The 15,110-nt window shown below is 46.3% G+C and overlaps 1 protein-coding gene across 1 annotated transcript in view; it reads right to left on the reverse strand.

The window, feature by feature from the left end:
* ENDOD1 (endonuclease domain containing 1) overlaps positions 1-12,568 on the reverse strand; it is a 44,212-nt gene extending 31,644 nt beyond the window's left edge. The window contains exon 1 of the mRNA XM_066248204.1: positions 12,158-12,568. Within this exon, the coding sequence (XP_066104301.1) occupies positions 12,158-12,457 (300 nt within the window). The 5' untranslated portion in view covers positions 12,458-12,568. The remainder of the gene's footprint in view (positions 1-12,157) is intronic.
* Positions 12,569-15,110: the final 2,542 nt, after the last annotated feature.

A 15,110-nucleotide genomic window follows, 5' to 3' on the forward strand; every position in this document is an offset into this window, starting at 1 on the left:
TTCCCTAACAAAGGTGGATGTTTACATTAACAGTCTTTTTGCATCTACAATAACATACCTTTAAAATGTAAGAGTAACATGCCTTTGAAATATAAAATAAATCTTTTTAAGACCCCCCCCCCAGGGCACAACCACCACACTACAGCAAGAGACCACAAATTCTGTTGTTAACCTGCCTATATAAAAGAAGTTACATATCTATTCCTTTTATTTCTTACCCAAGCCCAGAGTTCCCACTTTGCTCTCTCCGGCCTCCCTAATCTACCACCAATCTATTTCATGTAACCCCCTTACGTCTTGCCCTTTGATTCTTGTATAAAGTAAGTGGTGAAACCACCATTATCCAGAGCATTTTCTCAATCCGTTGAAATTTTGCTTCCCAGCAATTGTCAGTTTGGCTCATATAAACTCATAAAAATTCTTACAGGTTTGGACATTTCTTACATTGACAACAAGCATACATAATCTTGTATAATCCAAAAATCCCTAAATGTTATAAATACTGACAACCACAACCACATTAAAAAGGTTTGTTAAAAATTATAGGTCTAGATCCAGGGCTGCCATGCCATAATAGGAGTAGGATTGCACAGCCTTCAAATTTCACTGTTGCTGTTCAATCCATATTTACTGAGGACTCAACACTCAACATTTATTAATCACTTACTAAGTGATGGCATTATACAAGAGCAGGGGTTGGCAAACTATAGCCTGTGAGCCAAATGTAGCCTCCCACCTATTTTTATAAATAAAGTTCCTTGAAACACTGCCACATTCATTCAGTTATGTATTGTCTGTGGCTATTTTTGTGCTCCAACAGTTCCCTTGAGTAGCTGCAACAGAAGCTATATGGCCCGCAAAGCCTAAAATATTTACTATTGATCCTTTAAGAGGAAAAGTTTATACCCCCCACACACCCCTGACACCCCTCCATCCCATTGGATGATGAGAATTCAACGGGGAGCAATAATAGCCCAGGCCCTGCCCTTATGGCCTTAGAATCTGGTTGGGTGGCACTCAGTTATGCAAATAAATATGATTGCAACAGGCTAGCAAAAAATGGTGTTTGGTGCTCCTATAGAGTATTCCAGGCAGTTAAGCTGGTTGGGAATATCATGGAAGACAATAAAACATAAAAAAAAAAAAAAATAGCAGCCTGACCTGTGGTGGCGCAATGGATAAAGCGTCCACCTGGAAGACTGAGGTCTCAGGCTCAAAGCCCCAGGCTTGCTGGTCAAGGCACATATGAGAAGCAACAACTATGAGTTGATACTCCTCCCCTGCCTTTCTCTAGCCTCTTTCTAATATCAATAAATAAATCTTTAAATAAAATCTTTAAATAAATAAATAAATAGCAGGTACTAAGGCCCTATGATAGAAAAGAACATGGAAAAACTTTTTTAATTAAAAATAAAAAAGCCCACAGAAATAAGCCAAAGTGGCTAGAGGTAAAGGCCTGGCAAGGTCTGTGACACCAGATAAGATGGGAGCGGAATGAGAGACAGACATGCAGGGCTCTGGAAACCGTGATAAGGGTGTATCTTTATCAGTAGAAAAATGGGGAGTCCTGAAGGGTTTCCAGTGAGATTGCTGGAGATACCATGGATCAGTTTTTTGTTTTAAAATTTTATTTTATTTTATTTTTATTTTTTTTTTCATTTTTCTGAAGCTGGAAACAGGGAGAGACAGACAGACTCCCGCATGCGCCTGACCGGGATCCACCTGGCACGCCCACCAGGGGGCGACGCTCTGCCCACCAGGGGGCGATGCTCTGCCCATCCTGGGCGTCGCCATGTTGCGACCAGAGCCACTCCAGCGCCTGAGGCAGAGGCCACAGAGCCATCCCCAGGGCCCGGGCCATCTTTGCTCCAATGGAGCCTCGGCTGCGGGAGGGGAAGAGAGAGACAGAGAGGAAAGCGCGGCGGAGGGGTGGAGAAGCAAATGGGCGCTTCTCCTGTGGGCCCTGGCCGGGAATCGAACCCGGGTCCTCCGCACGCTAGGCCGACGCTCTTCCGCTGAACCAACCGGCCAGGGCGCTTTTTTAAAATTTATTGACTGAATTTTTATTTTACTTTTTTAGAGAGAGGAGACAGAGAGAGAGAGGCAGGAAGCATCAACTCATAGTGGTTGCTTCCTGTATGTGTCTTGACCAGGCAAGCCCAGGGTTTCGAACCAGCGACCTTCAGCATTCCAGGTCGACGCTTTATCCACTGCGCCACCACAGGTCAGGCGATGGGGGTGGGGGTAGGGGGCAATGTTTTGAGAGATTTCTCTGTTTTCAGAGCGGAGAAAGGCTGCAGGAAACCAGGGCAACAGGGGCGAACCGGTCAGGAAGCTGCACTCTTGGGAGTGCAGACAGCAGGGATCACGGGGTAAAGTCTGTCCAGCTAAGGTGCAGAAGCACAGTCATCAACCATCCCAAACAGACCACTCAGCCATGAAGGAGTCTCTGATATCATCATGAGTACCACGGTCCAGATATAACAGGGATAGCCAAGAATGAGAACAGACCTTTTATGGTTCACAAACTCGGCTCTCCTTTCCCCATGTTTCCATGTGTTCTGAAACTAAGGTGGATGCTCAATCTTTCAGAAACACAAATAGTGGCCATTTCTATGTGTCTTGGTCAGTTGAATCAACAAACTGATGTAATTTGGACCAACTTCTTCCCTTGGTTATAAACACTAAGATAATGGCAAGGAGATTTTCTGAAACCAACACTGCCATCTCCCAAATACTGGCATCTGGTCAGGAGCTGGGCTCGCCTGAGGCTCAGGTACTAGACCCAACCCACCTCTAGCAGCATCAGCTCAGCTCCACGCTCCCACAGATGCGAGAACCCCCCCTTATTCCTGCCACACTCAGGGCGACCTAGTGGACAACACTTGTTGCCTGACAGTTTTTAGATGACACCAGCTTCTCCTTCAGTATCCTCATCTTATTCATGGCAATGCCATTCTCCCAGTTGTTCTGGCCAAAATCCTTGGAGTCATCTGTGACTCCTTCCTTTCTCTCTCCCGCAGATGCTCGGCTCGGCTCTTTCTTCAGAATATATCCAGAACTAGACTACCAATAGCGTGGTCCAAGCTATCCTTGTCTTTTGCCAGATTACTGAAATCTCCTATCTGGTCTCTCTACTTCTGTCCTTGAACCCATATAGAACTATATGGGGAACCCATATAGTCTGTTCTTGATATGGCAACCAAATGATGCTATTAAACGTAAGTTAGAGCGCATCAAAACACTCTGCTCAAAGCTGGTACAATGACTTCCTGTGTCACATGATGTAAAAGCCAAACTTCCTACAAATAATTCAGAAGGCCTTAAAGAATCTGCCATCTGCAGTGGGTAGAGCGTTGGACTGGGATGCAGAAGACCCAGGTTAAGACCCCGAGGTCGCCAGCTTGAGCGCAAGGTCATCTGGTTTGAGCAAAAGCTCACCAGCTTGAGCCCAAGGTTGCTGGCTCGAGCAAGGGGTTACTCGGTCTGCTGAAGGCCTGCGGTCAAGGCACATATCAGAAAGCAATCAATGAACAACTAAGGTATTGCAACGTGCAACAAAAAACTAATGATTGATGCTTCTCATCTCTCCGTTCCTGTCTTTCCCTGTCTACTATCCCTCTCTCTGACTCTGTCTCTGAAAAAAAAAAAAAAAGAATCTGCCATCTCCTGCCCCCCCTGTCTGACCATCTCCTACTACTCTCCTCCTTTATCCTCCCTAGCTACATTAGCCTCTTTTTCAAACATAGAACACTTGCCTCAGGGCCTTTGCACTTACTATTCTCTCTACAGAACCATCTTCCCTCAGATACCTGTAGGACTGACTTTGTTACTTCCTTCTGGTCTGTATAACAAGTCACCTTCTCAGTAATGTCTTTCCTGGAAACCCTTTTTAAACTTAACACATATAACACATATCCTTCTCCCTTGCTTTTCCTCCTTAGTATTTTTTACTATTCATTATGCTCTACCTTTTATTTATTTTATCACCTGTGTCCTCTATTAGATACTAAGCTCCACAGGGAGGTATTTGTGTCTGTTTGATTCACTGCTCTATTCCCAGAGCCTAGAATAGTACCCAGCACATAGCAGGCACTGGAACAAATATTTGTCAATGAATTAATCATCCCAGGACCAAGGGCTTTGTTAAAGTATTAGGTATTCCTGGCAACTGAAGATCAGTCAAAACTCAAGACGATAATCCTTAAAATTAAGGTGCAAATCAACGGGGAACATGTCAATTAATTTATATTTTCAAATACTATTTCAGCCATCTGCTTTCTCTGCAAAATAAAATGTACCATTATTTTCAGTTTTGATTAAAAATATAAAATGTCTTCAGTTAGACCCTTTGGATCAAGCCACACTTCGTCAGGCACTGGGTCAGTGAAAGCATGACCAGGCCACTAACTGGTGCTTCTATTTCTGGTGCACCCTATGAGTTGGTTTCCTTTTCCTTGCTCCTTCCTTTCAGTGGCCACATAGATGCATCAGCAGGCAAGGAATTATTGCTGCCATCGATGTCAGGTTGTACGGAACAAAAGGGTGTGTGACCAATCGGGATATGATACGCAACTCAAAGGGGAAAGCATTCTTGAACTAACAGTAATACTAGGAGCAAGACCAGAACACTGGAACGGAAAGCTACTGGCAAGTGGGAGGATTTATTTTCTCAAATTTTCACTTATTGAGCCGACAGCTGAAAAGGAAAAGGAATTTGGAACCTGAAGAATAAAATCTTTATTTCTCAAGGAAAGCACCATTCAATCACCATGAGCTAATAACTGAGCTGATGACAATCTGAAGGTGGAATTTTCAGCAGAGCATGTTAGGAGCAAAGCCATAAATCATCCAAAGAGCTGAATTAGTTCAGCAAAGTAAAAATAGTCACAAATCTAGTCAGTCAGTTTAGAGTCTGAGGAAAAAACTCTGATGCTGTGATTGGAAGACACTACGCCAGGGTGGAAAGAGGACTAAGAGCTTTGGAGTTGGGCAGCCATAAACTTCAATCTGGGAGTTGCCACACCGGGCAGCTGTGTGACTTTGGTAAATTATGTAATCACTCTGAACCTCAGTTTCCTAAACTATAAAACATGGAGCATAATACCTAGAGCTGTATGAGTGAGTTAATTTGTGAAAGCCTTTACATATATATTAAGGAAGCAATAAACAACAGTCTGTTCCTGGACTCTCCAAATTTGACTCTGAACTACAAGAATGGCAACGGGTCTGCCGCCACTGGACTGTTTTAGGACAAAATGTCCCTAAAATGTTTTGCCATTATAGGGCAAGTACCGTAACTTGCTGCTGTAGATGTCAGGTTCTAAGGAACAAAAGGGTGTGTGAACAACCAGGAGATGTGATTCACAACTTGAAGGAGAAAACATTCTTGAATTAATCGTAATTCTAGAAGCAAGACCAGATCACTGGAAGCAAAAGCTACTGACAAGTGGGAGGATTTACTTTCTCAAGTTTTTCAGTGACAATTTAAAAGGAAGAGAAATTTGAAACACAAAGACAGTAAATCAAATTCAGAGATAAAGAGCCAGAAAAGGAGAAAAATGCAATGAAAAATAGCCTGCACAACTTCAATGTTTGCTATCTGCACCCAAGTAAAGAAGAAACCGCGAGCCAGGGACTCTGAAACCACCCCTTTGAGTCAGGCGCTTCCCAGCCGTGCGCAGGCTCAGCATACAGACTGGCATGTAATTGCTCGCTGTGTGTTCTGTGACAACATACTTCTGGTTGATCCGGACAGGGAGGGTGGAAGTCTTTTCTGGTGCCTGTTTTGTTTTCTCAGTTACCTAAACCCATCCATTTGATCTTCCAGTCATTCTGTCTTCTACCAGGCACTTTCTGAGCACCTATTATTATATAATTATGGGACGTACGCCTTGCATTTGGGAAGATACACAGATAGATGTTTTAGGTTTGAGGAGAGATTTATAAAACTGTAGGAGTCAGCTATCTATTCCAACATTCCGTGTGTGTGTGTGTGTGTGTGTGTGTTTGCATTTGTGTATGTCTAACACCTATTATATACATTAATATTTACTAAGACCAAGTATATACATTAATATTTACTAAAACCTTACCGTTTCCCAGGCACTATGCTACTTGCTTATGTATGCTACCTTGTTTACTTGTCACAACCACTCTGTAGAATTAACACTTGCTATTACTTTTAATGAACAGATCACAAAATTAGGACCTGAAGAGTTTAAGGTCACATAGCCTGTAAATAGCAGGGCAGGGACCTCAACTCGAGTCTTTTAACTAGGTAACAGAATCAGAATTGTCCTATTTGCTGCATCCCTCACATAGAAATGTAAGTATATGATGTCTTCCATATATGTTTTCTGACAATGAGAAGAGGACTGATGTTAGAATAAATTAGTATATCTAACAGTTTCTGGGTGTGTAAGCAAGAAGCCACTGGTGGAAATTAAAGATCAGGAACTTAAGGTTCTAAGTCGTGACAACTGTTCACATGCATTTACTAAGATCTGAAATGTGAGCTCACTGGGCCCTACAGGAAAATGCTTTTGCAGTTAACCAAAATATCCCCTCTGGGCAGAGCCCCTGACACTAGGGCAACACTGATGCGGCCAAATATCTGCTCTCGCTTGTAATATAACTGCTGAAAAAGAGAAATGGAGTAGAGATCAAGACTCCCATAGAAGAGACGAGAATTAAATTTCTACCACCTTGGCCTGGCCTGTGGTAGCGCAGCGGATAAAACTTCGACCTAGAGCACTGAGGTCGCCAGTTCAAAGCCCCTGGCTTGCTCAGTCAAGGCACAAAGGAGATGCTTTCCATTGCTCCCACTGCCTTCTCTTCCTCTAAAAACAATAAATAAAATCTTTTCAAAAAGTTTTCACCACCATTAACGTAGTGGATCTGTGAGGCCCATGGTGTATGGAAAGAGCATGGACTAGGAGTCATGAGCTCAAATCCAAGCTGTATGACCCTGGGCACATTGGTTAACCTCGCTAAGCCAGCTTCCTCATCTCTACAATGAAGAGAATGATATCTACCTCACGATCTTCGTGTAAGATTAAATAAGTGTAAGCTGAATGTAAGACCAGATCCTTCCAATGTCAGTAAGATGACAAGGTCTTAGATGCTGGCTTCCAGCATAAACTGACAGTGTGCTTTGGAAAGGCATCCCTGATGTCCCACCCACAAGTTCTTCCATTAATGGAAAGGAGGTGAGAAACTGAATGGTTTGAGACTTCAGACCCCAGTTCTCAGGTCTCTGCAGTCTTGACTGCAAACCTCTACATCACTAGCATATGGTTAAGAGAACCCATTCTCCCTCTCTCCCTCCCTCTCCCTCTCACCTTCTCCCCATTCTCAATTTAGAGGTTTGCACGTAAAACTCAAGACAGCTCTGTTTTCTCCGCTTCCTTGTGAAATTTTCATTCTGTTCCTCAGAAGATCCTATTTAAATTCCTCCAACATGGGCAGACACGGGGTCTGTGTCTGACACTACAGAGCTGTTATCCCGACCAGAGGTCGAAGTCATATGGGGCAGAGCTAGGACTGATGAGGTAGAACAGAAGGAGGTTCCAGCTCTGCATGTGGAGCATGTTTGTAACGGGGCTGCCGGTCAGCTAGACATGCTTCTGAAGCGGGGAGCTCCCCACCAGGAAAGCTCGCCTGCTGCCTGACTGACCCCAATATCAAATTATGTCACTCAGTACTCGCTGTGTGCTTTCTACATCCTAGGCACCGGAATACAAGCAGGAGTAAGATGCAATCCCCAGGGGCTCACGCTGGGGAGACAAACATGTAAGAAGGTAATTAAAAAACAATATGGCAGCCTGAGCTGTGGTGGCGCAGTGGATAAAGCATCGACCTGGAATACGGAGGTTGCTGGTTCGAAACCGCGGGCTTGCCTGGTCAAGGCATATCTGAGAGTTAATACTTCCTACTCTGCCTTCTCTTCTCTCCTCTTCTCTTCTCTCTCTCTCTCTCTCTCTCTCTCTCTCTACCCCTCCTCCCCTATCTAAAATGAATAAATAAAATCTAAAAAAACCCAACAATCCAACAATGTGGCAAGTACGAACACAGAGGAATGACAGGGCACTGAGAGGTGAGCCTAACTCTGCCGGGCAGTTCTTTCTGGAAGGTGACGCCCGGCAGGGTTAGAGTGGCGCAGGGAGGAAGACGTGAGGAGTGAGACAGGACAGTGTAGAGAGGTTGGGGACACAAGGAATCAGCGTGAGCAAAGAATCAGTTGAAATAAACAGGATGGTATATGAGAGGTGCTCTGGCCAAGGGGTAATGGGGAGGAGCAAGAAGCATGCCTGGGGCCTTAAACTTGCTCCACAGATGACCTTTGTCCTGGAGGTGCGGGGCAACCAACACTTTAAAGGTTTTAAACACAAGAGTGACTCAGTTTTTATATTCTTTGGTATAGGAGGGGTTTTTTGTTTTTTGTTTTTGTTTGGTTTTTTGCCTTTTTCCAAAGGGAAACTGCACAACAGCCAAGAAAGCTACCGGATTGGGCTTTGGGAGCCAGAGCAGCCCTGACCGACTCATGACCAAAGACAAGCCCAAAGCTCCTTCGGCCTCTGGCCTCTTCCTCCCGTCTGCTCAGCCTCTCTATAATGCTGACCTCATTAAAAGGTGATGTGGGCACAAGGTGACTCAGTATTTAAGTAGCTCTCAAGCAGCCAGAAGTCCTTGGGCAGTTTTCTGAACTGGGGACCTCAGCAGGGAGGCAGGCCTGGGGTAGCCTGGGGTAGCGGGCCACAGGGCAGTCAGGGTTACTGCCGTGTGCTCCAGGGCCCCCTACACCTCAGCCTGCAGCTTCTCCTGTCCTCTTACAGACTCCAGCTCCTGGCTGACTTCACCTGACCTTGCAGTGACAGACACAAGCCCATCTTGCAAGGGAGGGTATCAGCCACTGCAACCATTCTGACCTCCCCAGCAGTAAAGCCAGTAGCCACGGCCACCATCACAGCTGCCTGGCCCATGCAGGTTCGCATTGGATTCGGACAGACGGTAATGAAACAACAGAGCCAAGAACTGGTGGGCCATTACCTTTAATCCAAGCTTGCACCCAGTGGGCAAGTAAAAACACACACTGGGCTCCAAAATCCACTCATTCGGCGCTCACAAAGCTACTGACTTATCCGAGTTTCCTAGAATCAAAGGTTTCTAGCTCACTTATTCACCTCTGTTCCCCATCTCCTTCTCTCTGCACAAACTCTGTACTAACTGGCTTCTCCTTCAGCACTCCACCATCTTGGCTGCTTCTCCTCTCCTCCACAATGCTAATCTCAGGAGCCGAGAGAGAGAAAGCTCCTGGTCTGCCCCATTTTATAGTGTAGAAACCAAAACCTTTAATCCAATATACAAACAAGAAAGTTTCTGATACCAAATCACTTAGGGTGGGAAAGGCTTAGTCTTAAAACTAAGCCTTAGAGCAGGGGTCCCCAAACTACAGCCCGCGGGCCACATGCGGCCCCCTAAGGCCATTTATCCAGCCCCTGCTGCACTTCTGGAAGGGGCACCTCTTTCATTGGTGGTCAGTGACAGGAGCATAGTTCCCATTGAAATACTGGTCAGCTTGTTGATTTAAATTTACTTGTTCTTTATTTTAAATATTGTATTCGTTCCCATTTTGTTTTCTTACTTTAAAATAAGATATGTGCAGTGTGCATAAGGATTTGTTCATTGTTTTTTTATAGTCTGGCCCTCCAATGGTCTGAGGGACAGTGAACTGGCCCCCTGTGTAAAAAGTTTGGGGACTCCTGCCTTAGGGTATAACAACCCTGCCTGCTTACAGCCTGTCCCACACACCCAATGCAAACTATAAGCGAGCAAACATATATATCATATTTACAAACTTATTTGACCAACACCAGCTAAGAAGTCTGGCTCCTGTACTTTTCCAAACCGCCCTATGTTTCACCTCTAGAACAACACCCCCCTTCCCCAACTTCTTGGATGTTCTTAGTCCCATTCCTCATTACCTGCCCCCACCCCCAGAAGTCCAGACTTCGGTGAGGTTCTGCCCACTTCCTCTGCCGAATCCCTTTGTGACTCCTTCAGTAATTGCTGCCTCCCGAAAGCCTCCTTGATTACTCCTTCATACCTGACCCTTCCCTTCCATTATTCCCCTTCATTCTGAACACATGAGTAGACTGTGACCTACGCACTTTACAGTCTGACTGCTCCCGCCACTCCCCACACTAATCCCTGGATCTGCATTTTTCACTTGTGATGTTCACTCCCTTTGGAAGCCTTCCTTCTCTACCTCCACTCCACCTTCCTTACCGACTGCTATCAGCACCTATGGGATCAGGCATGTGCGAAAGCCTTTGTAAATTGGGCACAGCACAACTGTCATCCTGACCCTTAGGCTTTCCCCTATCACCTCCAAGACAGACTACATCTAACAGGACTTTGTTTACCTTTATTAAATTATGGGGTTTTGTTTATGTCATAATAACCTAGTACTAAGGTATCAGGGCCCTCTCAGAGAATGCTGTGTGGTAACTCACTTAATCCTCAGAACCACCCTGTTATTATCTCCAAATTTACAGCTAGTCAATGGGAGAACTTATCTACAAACCCTCTATATCCAGCATGCTGCACCGGCAGACCAGGAAGCCTTTGAGTTCAAGAGCGACACCCAATTCTTCTTGTACCTTAAGTGCCTGGCACACAATAGGTGACTACTAAGTGTGTTCTGCGTTTAACTGAAATCTGTTTAGCATGCATTCCCATGTCTTTCTCACATCTGCATTCTGCCTTCCCAAGGCGTCATGAGATCCTCAAGGAGCCAAGACCAAATCATCCCTTTCCTTCACAGGCCCATAGTCACAATGCATGGAGAGCTCTGGGGGTGCAGTTGGGGGCAAATTAATTTTAGATAATATATGTGTTAAGGGTGCACAATTTACAAAGGCTTTTGCACATGCCTGATCCCATACGTTCTGGCATCAGTAGGTGAGGAAGGTGGAATGGAGGTGGAGAAGGTAAGGCAGTGACTGAGGTGCAGATTGTTTGAGACCTGGCCAAACTCTCAGAGCTAGAAATATCTGAACGAGATTACAGGGATTACACACCAGGGGTCTGAGTGAAGCGCCATGCGAGCAGGTCTCCTGTCCAACCAGTAGTCCTGCACAGCTGCAGCCAAATGAATGGGTGGATGAGTGGGTCAGCTCCTCCCCTAGCAGGGTGGCCTTGGCAGCTGGGGCAGGGGCAGAGGCAGGTGGGAGGCTGGGGAGAGGCGGAGAATTGGCCAAATGGGAGGCTAGGGGAGCCATGGCAGGACAGCATGTGTTAAAGCAGGTTCAGGGGGGCCTCTGTGGGCTCCCCAGAGTGTTTGGTCACCCTCACCAAACATGACAAAACACCCTGAAAGTTTACATGATTTTCCAAGTGGTCTGATAATACAGATATAAAGAGTCAGGAAAAACTGGTTTGTCCTTTGCATTAATTGGAGGTAGTCAATGTTTCCATGTTACTTGTAACTATCCCGTTGCATTTCTGAAAATCTATACCTCTATTTTATTGTCCTAACTTAATACAACTTCAGATAGAATTTACTCAAGGTCATGTGTAGAAAGGATGCTTTTCCCTGGTAGAAAGGGCAGTGAACTTCAAGCCAAATTTCAAGCAAAAGACCTGCCTTAGTATACCAGCGGGTGGTCTTCCCCAAGTCTCTTCTCCCCCCCCCCCCAGCCTTGATCTCCTTTTTTGAAAAAAAAAAAAAAAAGCCCATCCATTTCCTAAAAATTGCGACAATGACCTGCGCCAAGACCTGTGAGCTCCCAGCCTAGGCTTCCCGCTAATCTGAAGGGTCTCAGGGGTCGTGGTGTCACATCCTTCACTATTCAGGAAATGAAAGAGACACTGCAGATGCCTACGTCCGAAATGTAGAGAACCACCTCCCACGGCCACCTCTGGCCCCAGCAGCTTAAGCCAAGGCTCGAAGATAGCCGAGCTCCTGCGGTGGCGATGACAGGGGCGAGATAGGCTGTAACTACCCGAGTGCAGTGGGGTGGATCCGAAACTCGGGTTTCCTGACGCTGGCACTGAGGGTATGGGGCTGCTTTTCCTCGTTTTATCCCTCACGCCGGCTGCAAGGCGCCCCTGGAGGGGAGGCGACGCCGAAGCTGGGGCACCACTCGCTTACCTGCGGCTCCACCAGCCAACGCTGCTCCGAGCCGGCGGGCGCGGAGCGCGGGGCGCGGAACGCCGAGTACACGGGGATGCGGTCCCGGATGCTGTACAGGGTGGCGAAGCGCTCGGTGCCCTCGGAGCGCTGACAGATCTTCACGTGGCCCTCGGCCTCCAGCCCCGCAGGCGGGGTCTCCGCATAGAAGAACTGGTCACATTCGCCGAAGCCGGCTTCCCCCTCGCCCACGAGCCGACCTTCCAGCAGCGCGCCCAGGGCGAGGAGGCTGCCCAGCGCGAGCCAGCGCGCGGCGCCCATGGCGGCCTCTGCGAGCGCGGGGTGGCCGCGGCGCGGGCTCCGTGGGCCGGGCGGGAGCGCGAGGCCGCGAGCCGGACTGGAGGGGAAGTCGGAACCCGGGCGCGGCTAGGCGAGGCGAGCGCGCGACTGAGCGGGCGGGGCGGCCCCGGCGGCGGGGGCGGGTCCGCGTCCGAGGCCGCGCCTCCCTCGCACCCTCCCTCCCTAAAGATGGTGGCTGCAGAGGCCGGCGGCCGGGGCTGGGGATGCGGACTGCGTCCCCGGGATGCAGACTGCGTCCCCGGGATGCACTCGGGCTCCTAGACGCACGGCACCTGCCGCCTCTCCGCCTCCCCTCCGCAGTCTGCGGGAACGCGCGCTCCGAAGAGCGGATGATTTGAGCGGGTCGGCCTAATCGGAGGGGTTGGGGAGGGACGGTCCCCTGGGCGGGGCCCAAGCCTCCTGAACCAACGCGCCACAGGGACCCCTGAGGATGCAAGTAGGCGATGTGAGATGCTTTAAGAACTTCTCTTTGGAGCAGGTGGGCAGAGACCCCCATCCAAAATTCGTTTCCCTCTCCCAATGAAATGCTCAACTGCCTGAACAGGAACACAACTTTGATGTATCCTTAGCAGATCAGAAGCCTGGAGATCCAAGTTAAGAAATCCTGTTAGAGGACGTTCCTAACCTAGACAGACAATACAGCCCTTGTGGTTTAACTGGTGCAAGGCTTACAAACAAAACCAATACCCAGAAAACAAGGATACTAGTCAACATCATTGGTTGATTGATTCATGGCATCATTCATCCCACGGATTGCCTATGTGCTGGCAGGGGTCAGGTGATAAACAAGGACAAGGGTTCTATGTCCATGAGGACGACAGCCTATTGGGGAAGCTTGTCATTAATTACAGAAGCATGCTATCAAAGGAATAATTAAACACTGACCATGGATCTATGAGAACCTGATTCCTACAGGATTCAGGATGTATAGTCGGGTTTGCCTGAAAAAGTGATGTCTGAGCTGAGACCTACTGGATGACATTAACTGGCCAAAGAGTAAAACAATATGTGTTGGAAGAATTTAAGGAAGGCTGGTGTGGATCTAGAGCAGAGAACTGGGAGGAAATTATGAGAAATGAGGCTAAAGAAATAGTGGAGCCATATCATTCAGGGTATCATAGGCCAAGGGCCTTCAAATGTTTTTAAGAGGACCAAGAATGAGAAAACAAGTCTTATGTAGTAATACTTATGCTCATGATTGGCATTGCAACCTGGTATTTTCTATTCTATTCTATTCTATTCTATTCTATTCTATTCTATTCTATTCTGCTTTTAAAAAAATGCCACTGGTGACCCACACAGTTGTTTCTGTGACCCACTAAGGGCTAATGACCTCCAGTTTGGAAAGAAATATTACAAATCATATTGAGAATTTTCAACTTTCAACAGTAATGCTGCAATTGCATTTGCTTTCTGTGCAGAATTGGCAAATCAGAGTGGTTCAGAATGAATGAAGAAAAAAATTTACAATAATCCAGGTGAGCAATGGTAGCTCAGACAACAGTCATGGTAGAGGTAGAAAGAGCTACAGCAAGCACCTACTCAGGGCCAGGTGCTCTTACTTACATCTTATTATTTGATCTTATTTCTTGCTTTGCCCTATAAACTAAAGGCAATAAAGCAGACAAAATCACCCTGGGTGCCCATAGGGAACTGAGGATAAAAGTGTTTTGATGCTTGCCTAAGAGGTCATAGCCAGCAAGTCCTGAGCCAGATTTGAACCAGGTCAGTCTGGTTCCCAAGCCTGGCCTTTCCTCTAAGTCACAGAAAACCTGTAAAGTGAACCTATGAAGTAGGAGATGGATTATCAGAAGAATATATTTTGAAGCTTAGGAACAAATTTCATATTGGCTTCAATTCCTGAAAATGTTGACTAGGTTTCGTCCCCAAAATAAACCTAAATTTGTAACTTAATTTAAAAAAAAAAAGGCACATTTAGTGGTGATGTCACAGAAAAGGATAGACTTGGGATAGTTCCCTTTGATTTGGGGTTGATGACCTTAGTCATCTAGTACTTGTATCTCAGCTGAATCATCTCACCCTTGTAGACCTTCATCATGTCCTCTCATGGGGATGATGCCTCTCCTAGGAGGCTGTGAGGATTGCAGATTTTATAGGGTTTATTATATTTGTATTATTATATGGAGTTATACATGTTCCCTAATGTCAATTCATGTTGTCAACTATAAAGAACTATATAGGCCTGACCTGTGGTGGCGCAGTGGATAAAGCGTAGACCTGGAAATGCTGAGGTCGCCGGTTCGAAACCCTGGGCTTGCCTGGTCAAGGCACATATGGGAGTTGATGCTTCCAGCTCCCCCCCTTCTCTCTCTCTGTCTCTCCTCTCTTCTCTCTCTGTCTCTCCCTCTCCTCTCTAAAAAAAAAAAAAAAAAAAAAAAGTGAATAAATAAAGAGCACCTGGGAGTAATCTTTAAAAAAAAAAAAAAGAACTATATAAACAACTATAAATCAATCCCTGTCTACCTGTGTTCTTTGTAAGTGCTTTTATTATGATGCTTATAATGTTAGGGTATTGATCATTCTTGTGTCTGTCTTTCCTAGATCAAGTGCTGCTGGGGACAAGATGATGTTTTCGCAGTGTCCAAATCTCAGT

The sequence above is a fragment of the Saccopteryx bilineata genome, chromosome 1 (genome assembly GCF_036850765.1).
Source record: "Saccopteryx bilineata isolate mSacBil1 chromosome 1, mSacBil1_pri_phased_curated, whole genome shotgun sequence".
NCBI lineage: Eukaryota > Metazoa > Chordata > Mammalia > Chiroptera > Emballonuridae > Saccopteryx > Saccopteryx bilineata.